The 18,466-nt window shown below is 43.2% G+C and overlaps 1 protein-coding gene across 10 annotated transcripts in view; it reads left to right on the forward strand.

The window, feature by feature from the left end:
• LOC147747713 (coagulation factor XIII B chain-like) overlaps positions 1-18,466 on the forward strand; it is a 1,126,012-nt gene that overhangs the window by 243,204 nt on the left and 864,342 nt on the right. For all 10 annotated transcript variants that reach the window (XM_086955075.1, XM_086955118.1, XM_086955080.1 and 7 more), the window contains one exon: positions 3,542-3,718. In XM_086955075.1, coding sequence (XP_086811201.1) covers positions 3,542-3,718 — 177 coding nt within the window. The remainder of the gene's footprint in view (positions 1-3,541; positions 3,719-18,466) is intronic.

The following is an 18,466-nucleotide window of genomic DNA, read 5'->3' on the forward strand; positions in this document are numbered from 1 at the left end:
TAACTCCCTAGGGGAGGCGGGCGGAAGGCCGGAAGAGGCCCCGAGTTCACCCCTCCCCTGGGAAAGCTGTGACTGGGTCCCGTTGGCCCCACTCCCAAGAGCCTCGAGTGTGGCGAGGCCTTACCAGAGCCAAGACCACTGGGGGCCCGGGTTTGTAAAAGTTAACCTCTGACTAGGAGAGGAGATATTAATAAGAAGACCAGTTGGAATGAAATGTTGGTCATTGCCAAAGAATGTGTTGGTTACATATTTTAGGGAATGCTTGTGCTAGCCTAATGGAAGGTTCTGTTCTGGCATACTAAGATGGGGCCTGGGTTCTAATGACCTGTACATACCTAATTGAATGCCGGTTACTGTAGCCTTATACATGGTTTGTTTTGGACTAAATGAAATGATCAGTTTTAGCCTGGTGCATGGGTTATCCCAGCTAACTGAAGTGCTCACCTGTGCTAGTGGCCCCACTAATTAGTGGCTAATGCAGGTGTAGGCCTACAGGTAATATACGTTGGCCCCATTCAATGTTTCGAAGCCCCCCCCCCCCCCCCCCATTGGTGGAAGGGAGGGGAAAGAAAGTGCCTACAGTTCTACTGGGCCTTTGAACTGTGCCAGGAGTCTATTTTTAGCCCTGCTGAATTGCCTATCGAGACCCTTTATATTAGAAAGGCCATGGGGGGAGATATCATATACTCAGTAGTCCCAGGAGATGTGTGAAGTGCACAGGCCAAGTGCATACATTTAATGTAATGCAGATTTTCTACAAATGTATGGGTCTCCTTGCCTGCTGAGTACTGGAATGGGAGTAATCCTCTAATGAGAAATTGATTCCTAATTGAGGAACTGGTTATTGTTATCTAAAGGAAATGGGGGGGCCCTACCTAGTGAATTGGGGTCCAAGTTCTAATGGGATGTTTACCCAGTGAGGTGTTTACCTAAAAGGATGCCCGTTCTTGCTATATAAAATGCCTATGCTTGATTTCTAGGGTAATGTTGATTCCTGATTAGGGAAGGGTTGCTCCTATTTCCCTGAAGTGTTTACTCCTGATTAAGGAGAGGTTTACCTTGGTTAACTAACTGTTCTACATAAGGAAATGTTTAGACTTGCATAGGAGGATGTTGGCTAAGTGCCTACAGGGGTATGATGAAATATTCTTCTTGATTGAGGAGAGGTTGACCCTGCACAAGGGGATGGCTGAAGGGTTTACTTCAGATACTGAGCTGTTTACTCCAGCCTTATGAAATGTTTTACTCCTGCTTCACAGAAGGTGGTATGTCAATCTAGGCTACGGCTAAGGGAATGTGTTGCATTTACTGAAAGATTGCATATGCCTAATCCAAGTCTTTTAAGCGCAGGCTTGCCTGTTAAAATGGTTATACCTACCCACGAGGTTGTTTATTCCTAATGAAATGTTTACTTCCACGTAGTGCTATATTTATTAGAAGCCTACAGTGATTTATTTACATTTGCTGTTCTGAAACGCTCAGCTTTGCTTGGGGAGTAATAAGTAGAAACCTACTGTTATTTATTGCAAAGCTTTCTGTTGTAAAACGCTCACCCTTGCTTGGTGAGAGGTGGGTAAAAAGCCCACAGGGCTAATAAGATGACCTATCATTTTGGTTGTCTCCTTAATGTATTTGATGCAGGTGCTGACCAGGGGCAAGGCATAGGTCAGGCCTGTGTTTTACTAAAAATGTATTTATCTAATATTTAATATTTATGGAATATCTAATATTTATTCAACTGAAGTTTAATGCCAAGTGTTGACACACAGGTATCTGAAAAGAGAGCTATAAAGCTAATTTTATGATGAATTCCTAATACCCTGATTCTGCTCTATCTTAATAAAGTTGACTTGAGTTTTTACACAAGCTCACTGGAGTGGTGTCACTAATTGCGTGCCCTTGTTTCTGACTCAGTGGTTGAGTGTGCTGTATGGTCGCTTAACACATATGCTTTCGGACGCCTACCCGCTCGTGCCATGCTGCCCTAGGGGACTGGTGACCCCAGTTCCAACAGATTACATTTATACCAACTGGGGGGAAGTGAGGTGATATTAGCGGAGCACAATATGGTATTTGACAAGTTGAGGAACCTCCTCACCAGGGAGGTTATGGGGGTTGCCCAAACACAATGCAGACTAAGGGATAGTTCAATGGCCAGTGTTAAAAACGAAAGGCAACCCTGCTCAAATCTCTAAAAGATGGGGATATGCAGGCTGTATTAGTAAACAGGCCCATTTATTGGATCACCCTAAAAGATACAAAAGGAGCTTAAGAAGATGGCATTTGGTCTGACCCACTGGATACCGCCATAGCTAATAACCAGAGGAAATTCTGGGCACTGTTCAGTAAGAGCTTGGGAGAACAGGGAGCCCCATTGAAACATCTATTCTTCCCTTTGACAGAGTTTTCCATTTTGGGAGTTTGTACTCCGCTACCCGCTCCCCTGAGCCTGGTCCTGCGTATATGGGCTTCCACAATGATATGCCACAATCCATTCCCCCAGTAGGTTTTACCATGGAGGAACTCAAGTGAGCTTCAAGCCAGAGAAAGCTCCACTGACGTCTTCAAAGCAGACCCTGGGGGGTGGGTCTCCTATATTAACATGTTATCCAACGCCATCGCGATCGAGGGGGTGATCCCTCAATCGTGGAAGTAGGAAGAGATTGTGCCCATCTTTAAAAAAGGGGATCCCAGCCTACACTCCAACTACCGCCCTATCAGCCTGATTGACAATTTGCTAAACATTTTTGCAAACAGGTGCTAAGGCGGTTGTATTGTTGTGAGGAAAACCACATTCTCTCAGGACTGCAAGCAGGCTTTAGGTATAAGATCAGTGCAGAGCCTGCTAAAGGGGAAAACGGCGGACCTGACAGCAGTGTGATCTCTATGTGGCATTTCAGTAGAAACAATTCACATTTATTCTCTTAGAAGGGAAAGGGTCATACCATTACTGCATAGTGTGTTTTGCAGAGAAATCTGAATTAATGTTTTCTATAAACTGGGAACCAGTAAAGAATTTAAGATGGAGCAGAGTCGCACACCAGAGCTCTGCTTCTCCTGAAAGCAGCACAGGATGCAGCCAGGTGCCCCTAACTATCAGTTTGGTGTATTCAAAGTCTATATATCAACAGCACAACACTTGGAAGCAAGTGAATACAGTGGAAAGGAAGATACTTCTAAAGAGTCACAGAGGATTTGACTTCCAAGTCAGACTATGGTGGGAAGATGTTTGTTAAATTATCTGCGACATTTGCCACATTCTTCGTAGGTAAAGGTTGTTTTCCTATCTGTGTGGCCACTGTGAGGAGGAATGGTAAGAGAACCTGTCCTGCAGATTATGGCAATATTCATTTTAGTATTGTTTATAATAATTCGCTTCTGGCATAACCAATATTCTCCTGCAAGCAGGCATGGTCCAACCCATTGATGTTAGAAGCGTTGAAGTACATACAGTGAAACATTACATTTATTCAAAACATATGTTTATTCAACATTAATATTAGCAATAATAGACATAGCTTACCATAACCTCTTTTTTTAGGTGCGTGTGAGCGGCCCTACTTTGACAATATGGATGTGTATTTTAATAAAGATCATTATACAGAGGGCCAAACTGTATACTTCCGCTGCTACCCTGGTTTTTTCACTCACGAAGGACAAGAGGATGGAACAGTGGAGTGTCTTTCAAATGGACGGTTTTCTCAAACTACGTGCATTCGTGAGTAATCTAATATTTCATTAATTGCTTTTGGGTGTTGGAACTGGTAAGTGGATTCCTAGAAATCAGCACAAACTCCCTCTTTGCATGCTTCTAACATGGTTAGGATTTGAATAAGGGCCCATAAATGCATTCTTCAACCTTCACCTTTAATATCCTCTGGGACCACCTACAAAGAGCCCCACGGGATTACAATGACAGAAGTTCTTAATGCCAGCAGAAAGCTTCCCCTTGGAAAAGCCCCGGGTCTGGATAAGTTACCAGGTGACCTATTCTGGTTAGAACCAGAAATATTGAGTCCTTATTTATGGGTAATATTCAATGCCATTATGAGAGGGATGGTGATTCCGGAAACTTGGGCTTGGGCAGAAATATTCCCAGTATTTAAAAAGGGTTCACCCCTCTTGCCTTTCAATCACAGGCTGATCAGTTTGAATGATGTTGCCCAGAAACTGTTTGCTAGGATCCTCCGTGACCGCGTGCATGTGTGGATGGAGGAGTTTGAAATTCTGAGTCCATTTCAAGCAGGTTTCAGAAAAAACATCTCTATCATTGACCAAATCTTCAGACTCCAAGTAGTATATTGGAAAATGGTGCTATTAGAGGGTGGCAGCCTCAATCTAATTTTTGTAGATCTGAAGACGCTTTTGATTTTGTCCATAGAGAAAAACTGTGGGCTGTTCTAAAAGGTCCGGGGAAAGCAGGCTGCCTGCCTCTTGAGCCTGCTTATGAGACTACACACAGGGAATTTCGCCCAAGTAAGATTTGGGAAGTTTGATGAGCTAACCCCCCGCTTCCCTGCAAACGGAGGAGTAAAACAGGGATGTGTGCTTGCACCTACCCTGTTTTGCCTTTTTATTAATGCTCTGGTTGCCCACCTTAACAAAGTCTAGAACAAGGTACCAGCAATGATGCTTGCGGACAACACATTGTTACTCTCTAAGTCACCCATGGGCATCAGGAGGGTTCTTGACAGTTTTGCCATCTTCTGCAAAAACAGGGGGCTGGAAATAAATACCCTAAAGACCAAATTTATGGTCTTCAACCTAGCCAAAACATCCTGCCCAAATCCCTCCTTAAACGCCAGTTTGCTTGAGAGGGTGTCAGTTTTTGATTACATAGGTGTCACACTGTCAGAAACATTTGAATGGGGCCCGCAGATAGACAAAGCAAGCCTGAAGTTAGTCCAGATTGTGGGGAGAATAGCAAAAATATATAGAAACTCCTCTTACAAACTAGTTGGCCCTATAGTAGAGATATACAAAGTCCAAGCAAGGAAGGCTACATTGTATGTGGATGAATTATGGGGTCATTGTCCCTCTGATTGTCTGAGCAAAACAGAGAATAACTTTATTAGGAAAATGTTAGGTCTCCCGATTAGTACCCCTCTCTTTCCTTTATGCATGGATTTAGGAATTAGACCAATAGCGGATGAGACTGGACTTAGGCCACTAACATTCGGCATAGACTGTGGGTTACCCCGGAGCAAGCAACCTACCAAAAAGAATTAAAGGAGTTACTGAGTCTCCGGGTCTGGACAAAATACTTTGTCTCATGTACATTAAGGACCTTTGTTGCAGATTGGGTAAATCTAACTTATGGAGTAACCCTGAAGAATCGTGCCCCACGACATCACGTCTAGAACTAATCAAAGCCTAGAGGTTGTCCAAGCTAGCAGACGTCCAGGGGGATGTGGCCTTAGGACATCTGACAGCTGACTTACTAAGGATTAAGGATGATCATCGGACCAAGCCCTTTCGGGATGATATCCAGCCCTTCTCTGTAAGGAAACTATACATCTAGTTCATACTGGGGTCTTTGCCGCTTCGTGCTTTTACTAATAAACGGACAAAAGCCACTCCCCTTGGGTGCCCAGCTTGTAGTTATGGGGTTGAGTCAGAGCTTCATGTCTTCTTTTTCTGTCCTGGCTATAAGCCTTCCAGACAGCATTGGCTCATCACACTCTGATGGAACTTAGGGTTCAAGCACTGTGTGGAGGCACTTAGAGTCCTGAAATATGACCCCCCACCCACCCATTGTCTTTGCCGTATCCCATTTTCTTAATTCAATATGGCATACCCGCAGGAGTTTGATTAACTTGGCACCTCAGTGTTAAAAAAAGCTGATTGTGTATGCAGCCTCTCTCTTTTTTAAATTTTAAACTTTTTAAAACGTTTTTTCCATGTTTTATAAAATTGATGAACTTTTAACCTCCACGTGTTGTAGAATGTTCTAGAAAGGGTGTTGATAGAATAAGTTGAATTTCTGACTTCGATGTGTACTTGAATATTAAAAAAACTATATTGAAAAGTAGAAAGACAATAATAGAGAGAAGTTTTGAAAGCTAAAATAATCAATGAACTCTTCTAATTTGTTCTTGATTACCTACTGGCGGTCGCCAATTGATAGTTATCACTGTTAACTGTCTGGATGTGCGGTGTTGCTCAGAGTGGCATGGTGGTGATATGATATGGTGCTACACTGGGGTATGAAACCGAGGGTCTAAATCGTAAGGTCATTGCTGTAAAGTGATGTGGTCTGGTGTTTTTAGCATACGTGTGCAAGTAGTGTTAGCTGGCGTTTATACCATTCAGGGAGTGGGAGGCGAACTACTGACCGCTACTATGTGTTGATAGTATACCGGAAGTGGGAAGCAAAGTAGTTACGCCTACCGGTGTAAAGACTTGGGGATGAAACCGAGCTGATTGCTGTAAAGTGATGGGCTCTGGGCGCTGTAGGATACTAGACGCTGTAGGTAAGTGTGTAAGTAGTGTTAGTATGCGTTTATAGTATATAGGGAGCAATCTATTCACCCGTACTGATGTAGAGACCGTGAGCTTAAATTGTGAGGTCATTGCTGTATAGTGATGTGCTCTGGGCGCTGTAGTATACCTGTGGAAGAAGTGTTAGTTTACGTTTATACAATATAGGGAGTGGGAAGTGAAATACTTACTCCTACCGGTCTCAAGACTCGTGGATGAAACCATGAGCTCATTACTGCAAAGTCATGTGCTCTGTGTAGTATTCCATTGTAAGTCATAGTAGAATGTTAGTATGTAATTCTACTAGAATCTAAGGGGCATACTATCAAGGAATGGCGTTAAAATTAATGCCGTTTTAGCGGCAGGAAACTGCCACTAAAACGGCGATAATGGGCTTGATAATATGCCGTAGAGAATTCCAATAGAAGCCCATGTTAATAGCAGAACATGGGCTTCTATTGGAATTCTCTACGGCATATTATCAAGCCCATTATCGCAGTTTTTAGCGGCAGTTTCCTGCCTCTAAAGCGTCGATAATTTTAACGCCGTTCCTTGATAATATGCTCCTCAGAATGTAATGTTAGAATGCAGGGCTGTGATGAGGGGAACCTTGCGGAGTTCGTACACGGTGCTGGATTAGACGGTTGCTTTGCTGTCTGCTCCTGTTGGCGATTGTTTCAGGTGTCTTGTTTTCTTATAATATATCTCTTTATTGGATGCACTGCTGTCTGCCTCTTCACTACATAATTTTGGCGACGAGCGGGAGAAGTCAAAAAGGCACCACTGACCAATATTTAAAAATTGCTTGCGTTGTGCTGAAGACCCGTTTTCTTCGTGTAGCTGTTTCTACTCATGCCAGGGTCGTCGGCTCATTGAACTTTGTCATCCGACTTCTGGTAGGATTTATATTTTTAGATTTTGCACTTCCTCTGCTTCTTCACTACATTCTGGTCATTGTACTACATGTGTGTAAGTAATGTTAGTATGCGTTTATACTAACAAATGCATCATGGTCCTAGGGAGGACGACCTCTCAGGGACGGGTAATACAATGTCCCGGGGTGTGCATTGGAGGGACATTTGTGTTTGCCATTAGAGGGTGGTGCATGGCTTCCACCCTGTGATAGCAAATTTTGTTCGACTACTTGAAACGGGAGGAGGAAAACCTCGTGTCGCTGTAACAGAGGAGATGCGGATGGTAAAAATGGAGAGAAAAGAAAAAAAACAGCAGGGTCTCACCCGTTCTTTTAAATGAGTCCCCAGGTGGGTAATGTGACATGGCCAATCCAATTATTATATTGCGGGGTCTCTGTAGGACTGGGGATCTTAATGTCATATGTAAATTAGGCACGGAAGGGCACAAAGAAGTTTTGCAGCCTAGGGGAGTGCCACCTTCCCGGGTATTGTTTACTAATTGTTCGGGGGTTCGAGGCCAACTGAAGTCCAGGGATCGCCACACTCCAGGTCTTAATTTAAATATGCAGGGGGGACCTTGGCAGTCCCTGAAGCCTTGGTGGCCCTAGGCAGTGCCTTATTTGTTCTGTAATCATATAGGCAGTACTTATGGTGTTATAAAGTGATACACTCATAGAACTCTTGCAGTTGTACAATTACCCAGTCTTCATTTGTCTAATAGTTTGTTAGATTATGTTTGGTAGGTACACCATATTATTAAATACTGTTGTCCTTAAAATCTCCTATAAAAAGATGATTTTTACAATAAATAATAGACAAGTGTTGTCAGAAAAAGAAGACCTATACACTCAGTTATTTATTTGAAAAAAAGTAACCTTTATGAAAACAGAAATAAATAGAAATGTAACTTTAATAGAACAGTATATACAAAAAAACGTGGGTTGGACTCCAATGGAAGCAGCGTAGGAAAACTGCTAGACAAAAATGAAACATAAGTATGTGTGCTATGTGGAAGAGGTAAAGAAAGGTAGTCCGTATGAAAGGACCATAGTAAGAATGGAAGGGAGGGGGAGTGGGTGGAAGGGAGAAGGGGAGGGAGAGTCAAAAGAAGAGAGGGAGGAGGAGACGTAGCATCGGCCTGTTGCACCCAGCCCTTAGTGTTTATACTCTGTCACCCATTTGTCTAGGACGCTGGAGTCTGCGAGAAAGAGTGTGGGTCAGCAAGTCCTTACAATTAAATACACGAGGCCAGAGATGATGGGCCATATTATCAAGGAAAGGCAATAACATTATCGCCGCTTTAGCGGCAGGAAACTGCTGCTAAAGCGGCTGATAATATGCCCTTGTAAATTCCCTTAGAAGCCCAGGTTCTGGAGTGAACCTGGGCTTCTATGGGAATTCACAAGGGCATATTATCAACCCCTTATCATCCGGGCTGGGCTTGCGTACCCCAAGCCTGCGTAGGGGTGTGAATAATTGTTCCGGGAACTTGGGCGTTTCAGTTCCTGTCTGGTCAGGAAGTGTGCTTATGTGTCTTTCTTTTGTAGTTTTGATCTTGCAGAGTGTGCAATTTAGATTAGTGAAGCACGTGTCGGGAGTGCGGAAACTATTGTTAATGAGATGGCATGTGATCTAGGATGTGCAGCCTGCCTGTAAATGTAAATTTTGTATTACTTTTATAGCGCCCGAATCACCCCACATGGGGTCTCTCCGGCGCTTGTTCGAATACCGCTCTGGAACCCTTCCTGGCTTTTTCCCTGTGAGGCGGCCACTCCTGGGCACCCCCAAGGTGCAGCCAGGCATCCTAGCGCTGTTGGGGCCGTTGTGGAGATTAGGAAAGCTATTGCCCAGAGTTGCAGAGTGGGGCCCATGATTAGAATAGGCACTGAGGCGAGAATTATCAGGTCCGAGGAAATTGAGCCCAAGACCTGCCAAGGCGGGAATTGAACCCTGGTCCCAGGCCTGACCTCTGCATCAGTGTCTGCCGCTCTAACCATGGAGCCACACTTCTCCCGTGGTTGATGATACTCCTTAGAGCCACCAATACCCAGGCTGAAAGGCAGCACAATAATGTGCACACACACACACACCAGGGGCATCGTGTAACACATGTTTGTTTTTGATGGAACGTTTGAAATGCATGGCAATCACACGTGTAAGGCTAATGTACAGAGCATGAATATTGATCAAGATGATCGTTGCATGTTGTGTGTAGTATGAGATATGTGTATACAGGAAAACACTTTCCCAAAAATCTTTCTAAGCAGAAGAGGTGTCTCTCATCAAACGCTGTAGAGAGAATGAGTACAATGGGTGGGGGTGTACAACTGTTACAATGGGAAATGTTATGAACCAATCAAATGCTTTTTTTTAAGGTCACATGGCAAACGCGCACCGAGCGCGCAGTGAGGCCACCCCAACGCGATTTGACAAAATATATTTATCATAATATAAGTTTATTACAGTTAGATATAAATAAATGTTTAAAATAATTTAGATTTTTGCATGCTCTCATATACTGTTTAAAGTTATTTAGATATACTTTTGAGACAAAAAAGGGAATGGCGTACCAGGTGCTATACTATACGTCTGTGATGTAGCACAGGGCCTGGCAGCATGTAGTCGCAAAGCACAGTGGGTGCGACCCCATATGTACATGACGTAAGCGTGGCTTGGTGGATACCAAAGTAGCACCAGGGGTGACTTCATGCGCATATGATGTTACGTGGGACATGGTGCCACAAACTCGTCGGATACGAAATGCGCATCATTTATGAGTTTAGAAATATGACGGATAGGATTTGTGTGGTGATGGAGCTTGGTACACTACCTGTGTGGAAGTGCAGTTTTCTCTACCATAAAAAAAAATACATATTTTTTGGGGAAGATATAAAACATTACATAATTTTTAAAGTAAAAAAAAGAAGTATAATAGGGTTCCAAAATATATAAAATTATAATTGAAAAAATATAGGTTTTTCTTTTCTGCTTGCACCTCTTCCCCTTCCGTATGCCTGTTCTGGTGGTCTTGCACGTAATGTCATTCCCGATTGTAGAAAATGGTACTCTTCTAGAGGTTTGAAGGTAAGAATGTTCCTGCCACTGTGGTCCATTTTCTCCTCACCATCCGAGTAGTACTCCGGCCCAGATTCAGAGATCCTCGTTTCTTGGTGCTGCCTGGTTGCCCCCAGCTGCTTGAATTGTTTAATCGCGCCGTCATACTTTTTGCCAAAGGTCAGTATCCTCCCTCTGGCGTAGTCCTGTTTGTCACCTAGAAACATGCGTTTCTTTTTCTGTTTTATTTTGTCTTAATATTTGTCCAGTCTGCTTTCCATATGTTCAAGTGCTTTTTTTATTTCTTCTTTGGCATCATGTTTATCAAGGTCCTCCTTGAGTTTCTCAATGTCCTTGATGACTTGCTCAAGCTCTATGGCTGCATACTTCGACAAAAGACTCAGCATATTTTTACAGGTTCCTGCCATGAGCCCTGACCAGTCTTCTAGGAGCTTGGGATGGGGATTTTGGTAGGTCCGTGTTATTAAAATACACAGTCCTCTCGGGACCCTGCCTACCTCGATATAATTTTCTAAAGATGTTACTTCCCACCAACAATTGATCTCTTTTTTGAGTAATTTCTCGTACTGGAACAGCATCTGTTTAAGGCTTTTATCAGATGGCGACGTTGCATGTTCCGCCTCTTTGGTGACTTCAGCTGTGTTTTCCGTTTCACAGAATAGGGATCTGGCTTCGTCTGCCCTCCCTGCTCGGCGGTTTCTGGGTGTTTTTTCCGCCGCTTGCAGCCGCCGCTTGTTTCCCTCTCATCATAGTTCCCTTCGAATGGTTACTTTTAAATGCGTTTTTTGGTGTGGCAACACGGAAAGGGAAATCCCTGCCGCGTTGTGTCCCTAGTCGGTAGCGCAGTATCCCTGATGATTGTTTTACAGCATACTGGTGCGGTGCCTGTATTGTGAGCTAGTATAATGCCGGTCCGTGATCGGGCATAGTAGCGCGCACCTTCTGGGGCACGCCTCCCAGCCCTACACTCACCAGCACACTCCCAGCCGAATGTAGGCGTTTCCCAGCAGTGTTCTTTCGGCGGCGGGAGCAGGACTTGGCAAAAGTCGGTTCGGAACGAAAGTCTCCCGACGTGTCCGCTCCACTCCAGACGGGGTTGGTGCGAGTCCCGGGTGTCGGGAACCCGGAAGTAGATTCACGAAAGTTCTCCCGGTGTCGTTAACCAAGGTGACAAAAGAATCGCACTCCAGGGTCCGTGTTTCTAAGTATAGTATTTATTGGCGAAGCTTTTCGGCCAGACCTGCCAAACCTGAAAGAGGAGTTTATACCTTTCCTTCATCGCCTGCGTGGAAGTTGAAGTCGGCAAAACTGCGAATTGGATATATATATACATATATATATATATACACATATATATATATATATATATATATATATATATATACAATTCGCTGTTGAAGTTGAAGTCGGCAAAACTGCGAATTGGATATATATATATATATATAATTCGCAGTTTTGCCGACTTCAACTTCCACGCAGGCGATGAAGGAAAGGTATAAACTCCTCTTTCAGGTTTGGCAATATTTTAATGCTCACATTTGAATAGCCATTACGCGTTTCGACTGTCACAGCAGCCTTGATCACATAACGAAATGCGTTTGCCATTGTTTTTTAAATACCACCCCAACGTGTCACGTGAGTCCCAATAAACATAGAAAACATACTATAAAAACACAAATAATAATGTGCAAAATAGGGCAAGCCTTGTCATAATAAATAACAACAATATATTCTAGTAGCACCAGCCGGTGCTGTGGTAAAACATATTAAAAGAGAATATAAAAGCCACAATGAATATTGAGTAAAATGCCAAGAGTCCCATGACCTAATACTGAAATGAAACGACATACTATCAGCGCTAATACAAAATACTTCTGGTTATAAAACATGTCTGTAAATTTTGTTTTTTTAAAAGACTTGTTAGTGTAAAATTCAAAACAAAGCATCGTCTTGAAACACACTTGCAGCCACTAATGGTGAAGTAGTGCTTGATTTGGTAAGATATAAAACATGAGATCATACCAATTCCGTTATGAATCTCAGGTAAAAGAATCTTATATAAAATTAATTTACACCTTATATCAGCATGAATGCCAAAATATCATATGCTAGACCATACTAAACATATGTATTCCAAAACCCCTGACCAAAGCAGCTCTATACCTCATTAAACGAATGCAATGCTGTGCTTATGAAAAAGCAGCAAAATAGGTCATAATCAATTGATAATTAACTAACTCTAAGCAGATATAACCACTATACTACTTATGAGGCAATATATTTCGACCAATTTTCCGAAAGCCCTATGTGCAAATAACGCAATTTAAAGTGCAATGTGTCCAATAATAAAGTTTAAATAGTGTTATGACTTAATACCAATATTATATGTTAAAAAACACTTCTAAAAAACACTTCTAATTTGATAACATGTTTATGGGATTTTTTTAAAAGCAGTTTTATATAAAACAATCTGTGTGATCACTAGATGGTATTTGTAAACATGATACAGTGAGACTGAAACCTAATATAGAAAACACTACCTATTGAAATTTCTATAGCAAAATAGTAAATGTTTTCATCATGTAATGATACTAAGATGGATGGGAACTATGTCCTTAATGATTATACAAGTAATAGTGAAGGTCCTCAGTAGTGTTGAGACCATTCGGGGCCTTACTGTCAAATTCCATTATCATGTGTGTCTCCAGTTTTCTAATCATAAGCTCGCTATTACCCCCTCGCGGAAGTACAGGAATAGCAGCTACCACATAATAGCTTTAGAAACTTTGGGGTCAGCCCATGCATTGAAATCATGTAAAAAAAAAAAGAGGAGCTCTAGCAGCATGAAAATGTAGGGAACTTGCAGGGAGGACAACTTTTTATTTGCATACTCCGGTGGGATGACTCGCCTAATGTGATTCCATCATTTTCAATGATGTAGAATCACTTAAACTTTAAAAGGCATTGCTGCCCCAAAGTCAACAAGCATTGGCATAGCCAATAAGTTACGCCTTTGGGACCTTATAAGTATTTAGTTATGCAGCACAATATCCTTGGTGCAACAACATCAACTATTGCATGGATAAACACTTATAAGGTCCCAAAGGCGCGACCTATTGGCAATGCCAACGCTTGTATTTTCACTGCTCTCAATAACTTGTAGTTACCTTTATCCAATTATAAAATCAGAACTGAACATGCTCAAATTCATAGAAAACGTAGGCTGACTGAGTCCGCATGGGAAGGGGAACAGGGGAACTCTAAGGAATGTGTGCTCTTTAACAGAGGGTTCGCGCTGGACCGGTTTTTGGTATGGGCGAGCTGAGCCAAGGCCGCCAGTTTTCAGAAGGGCATAAAGTGCTGTCTGCATTAAGGTCATGCAGATAGCAGAGTCCCTGTCACCTGCTCCGGTGCTGCAGGCACGGTTTAGCACCCAGTCAGCCTGCTTTCTTGCCCTCCCATCTCCTGCTGCCACACACCATTAACCCCCTCGAACAACTTGGCACCAGTGCGGGATGCTACAATGACAATGGCTGATTCTGGCTAAAACAAGGCATTAATTTCTGGAGAAGTTTGCTCGTAGGCAAACCATTTAAGCCGGATACTACAACCTTGGGAGTAACCATCTAAGCTCCATGGTAGCACTTCCTGGAGAGGGAAATTTGTGAGGCTAAAAAATGACTGATGACATGGCTTTCAAATGGTAAACAGCTGGTACTTTTGCCCTGAAAAAGGGAACGCAGCTTCCAGAGATGAGCAGAGTGGACCAAAAAAGGAAGCATCATTTAGTCTAAGTAGCGACAACTGAACTGAAATGGTGCTCTGGAATAGCGGGGCTCCCTCAAAAGGACGGACAATCGAGGTGCGCTCTGGAGTGTTCTGCGGTGAAGAAACACAAAACTCAGCTTTAAATACAGCCACACAAACCCATGCTGAGACCCGCTCCTTTCTCTTGCTTACTTCTCACCAACGTACCTGAAGCTGTTACCGTATGTTACAGCCCAAGGAGTCCTCTGACCTCTCGGTTGAAGATGGGGGCTCTAGCCCATGCCGTCGCAGGCCGGGCTCACACTTTTACTCAGGTGGGTGCAAGCAGCAAAGCCACAGAAACACAACTCAAGGTCAGCTTGCGCAGGCGCAGCCTTCTCTCTGACCTTGTGGTTTGTACAACGTAGATGAACGTGACCAGCCTTACGCAGCACGGCGCAAAGCCCCTGCGTAAATGAAGGCGTAACTTTTTATTTTAAATAGAAAGGTGAGCCTTGCACCTTTGTGCAGAGGATTCAGATGTGGAATCTTGTAGAGAAAGGACTGCATTCCTGTACACTGATGTACCTTATACCAGATGATGTGAGCAGATATCTCCCATGTCTGCCCTTCAGGCAAAAATAACAAGCGCGCGCCTTGCGCTCTAAGTTTAAAAAAAATATATTTGACGAGAGGCAGCGGGGGGGCGGGAGAGGAGGGGGCCTGTGCCTGTTTTCCTTGCGGGAACGAGCAGGAACATCTGTTAATTACAAACAGATGGTTTGAAAGCTCGCTCCCACAAGGGAATCGCCAAACATGCACGCGTTGCCATTCAAAGTAATGCAATGCGAGCACGTTTTTCACTGCAAAACTGAACCGATTTCTAAAGGTAAAAGAAACAAAATAACTTACATTAGGTGAACATGGTGTCCACAATGACAGATAACCTGCCATTCTTCAGGCAACAAATAGAAACAAGCATTTGCAATGCAATAGGTCTCGCATTTGCGCTAGTTTGAGCTATTGGCATTGTAAATGGCAATGCCTTTTATTGATGTTTTGGTTTCAAAAACAAAAATAAAAGGCATTGTCATTTACAATGCCAGTAGCTTAAACTCCCATAAATGCGAGACCTATTGCATTGCAAATGTTGTTTTTGTTTATTGAAACCATTTCCTACCAATATCTTACAAGACTTTTTTTGTTTTTGTTTTACCGAAAATGTTCACTCATTTGCTCACGAGACACCAGCAAACAACATATTGCTCCAAACGCATACTTTTGTGTATGACATTTTTCAAAATCTAGCAGGAAAATAGTACGCACTTTACTCACCATATTTACCAGAAGGAAGAGGCATAGGCGCTTTGAATTCTAATACTGTAAAATGCAAATTGCTCACGACCTGTGCATGTGTCTTAAATAGATTTTTGCTGCAGTGATGTAATGCGACTGCTGTACATCAGGGTCACTCGTCTGACAGTCAGAAGCCCAAGAAGAGGATGTGGCTATTAGACATATTCTTCTACTTATGGTAGTGCTAGAATTTGGCTAGACCTGTGCTCCTTGTCCAATTTTGAATTGAATCATGTCTAATTGCACAAAGGTATTTCAAGCTGGGCAACCAGGTTCGAGTCTCGGCAGGGACACTCTCGGAAAATCACTGAATCTCCCTGTGCCTCAAAATTAATGTGTCCTCCTATATTTCAACTGGTGCTCCTGTAAAGCACTCTGACACCTTTGGGTCGAGTTTGCGCAATATGAAACTGAAAAAAAAAATCAAATTCAAGCTGTCCCTCTTTGGGAATTTCTGCTTGGAGTCTAGCGCTCACTTGGACGGTATCAGTTTCCGCTCCATTGTTTGGTTTCCAAATCCCAGCTGTCGCTTTGGTGCCAAGTGAAAGCAATCCTTGCCTCGCTCGCAGAGGTGCACACATGAAGTCATTAGAGTGAACAGTTCAGGGGCTATTACTGGCCGCACTGGTAATGAAGTTTATTAAATGGCCTTTGCATCCCGACAATTAACTTTTCCTATTTTTTTTTTTCTTTCCAAATGAGTCTTGACTTTCACAGACAATTATTCCAAGACCCAATGCGGAAAGTTTGTCCATCTGCTGCACTGGATAGCTAATCGCACAGCTGAAAAAAAAAATCTTGGAAATGAAAAACAGCTTCTGCGCAGAGCGGACAGACCTTTAGTTGACCAGGAGTAAGTGACAAACGTGACTACTATTTAGAATATGGCGCGCTTTCAATTCGGAGTATGGCCTGGTACTCTCCCAAGTCCCCTCTTTAGGTCGAGCCATCGCAGCGTATGCGCTGCAAAGGAAAACAACCTTTTCCTAGCACTTATGATTTTCAGCCAAGCACGTGCTCGTGTTGCCATTGCCATCAATGTCAACGCGTGCACGTCAGGAGATCCACTCGCGGGAGCGCGCGGCCCATCTGGTCGCAATTATCGCTCCCGCGAGCGAATCGCGCCCCTTCTGCTGCGGCGCGAGTGCTTTTTTTCTATTCCTCTCCCTCTCTCTTCCCATGTATGGAGATCTGGCTCCGGCTCCATCTCGCAGCAAGACTCATCCCTCTCTCTGTTGCCTGCTCAGATGCAGCCCCTGGCGTTTCGCTGCGTGCAGAAGATAATCAAGAAGAACAAGTGGGTGAAGGAATGGCCCTGGTGGAAACTCTTCACCACCGTGCGCCCCCTCATCGAGGTGCAGCTGACCGAGGACCAGATCTGGGGCAAATATGTACTCCACCCGGCGCTGGTGGGGGTGCAGGCATGCAGCACTTTCAGTTGTGAATATACACTGATCCAGCACATTTATCCTAAAATGTGGGGGCCAATCATGCTTTGTACAATGCATCTATGCTGCTGCACGGCTGCTGCCACAGGTGTGTAACTTACTTCTCTGGTGTGAGATCATTCTTAGATTACAGTGTCTACCTCTGATCCACTCAAAGCAGTGACTTACGCTGTAGATGCTTGGGGGCCGCGCTTGTCTTTCAGCGCTTGTTTCTCATATTTACGCATTTTACTTTTAACATCCCCATGTTGTAGGCAGTCGGCTGCGATCGCATCACTTACCAACTATTATCAAAATATCCACTCATTGCTCCGGGTGTAAATTGAACAAAAATGCAATACATAAAGTGACAGGTGGACTGGCACATGAAGATGTGAATGCACCTGCCATATGTAAACACACATGTAACTTAACAAACATCCCCATGATGTAGGCGCGCTGCTGCGATCGCATTTCTTACCAGTTATTGTACAAAACTGTCTACTTCAGTAATAAAACGGGCACCTGGACACCCTTATGTTTATGTGCTTTATGGTGAGGTGGTCCGAGTGCGAGCGCGCAACAGCTTCTCACAGTGTGAATCCTGCAAGGGGCCCAGATCCTTGCCGCACGTGCAGTGTGCACTGCCCTATACATGCACTGCAGTCAAAATATCCACTCAGTCAGTCAGTCAAAATTTACTTTATTTGGTTTATCACAACCATAAAGCATACATATACAAAATTTCAGTTAATTAGCAGAAGATAAAAATTCATTTGCTTAAAATATATTTTCTCATTCCTTATTTAAAACATTTTATTCTAGACCCTGTCTTTAGTCTGTTTCAGCTTTTAGAAACTGAGTCTCTACAAAGTTCATGAATTTTACCCCGCGGCATATTAGGATGTTTGAACCTGCTCCCAACCAGCTGGTGACAGCTTGCCTGCAGGTACGGATCTGCAGCATATTTAAAATTGGTTTCAATAAAAATCTTCTCTCGTCTTTGGTGGACTCACATGTACACAGGAGATGGCACAAGGTTTCCGTGTGGTAATCACATAGTCTACATCCTGGTCCCTGGTGTGTGTCTTTCCATGACGGGATCAAGTCTTTTGAAAAATGGTCACCCATTCTGAAGGCCATAAATTTCGTTTTTAAAGATAGCTGGAAGTGTGCAACGAGGTAGGATTGTGGTTTTAATCGTTTATACGAGTTTAAAACGGTCCATCCGTGTCGCCGTTTGGCCAAAGTCTTTTTATCTTCTATCAATGATAGAGATTTGGCATTTAGCTTGCAAATCTTTTTAAAGGATGATTCTTCTGGTTGACTATTCCAGATCTCCTCTATTTTAAGGGTTTCTAGTGATGCTCGCAAATCATCACCCCATGAATTAGGTTCCTGTTGGTCGTATTGTTTTTTAATTTCTTGCCAACATGAGTTATTTAAAGATCCTATTTCCGCGGATCT

The sequence above is a fragment of the Lissotriton vulgaris genome, chromosome 1_1 (genome assembly GCF_964263255.1).
Source record: "Lissotriton vulgaris chromosome 1_1, aLisVul1.2, whole genome shotgun sequence".
In the NCBI taxonomy this organism is placed as follows: domain Eukaryota; kingdom Metazoa; phylum Chordata; class Amphibia; order Caudata; family Salamandridae; genus Lissotriton; species Lissotriton vulgaris.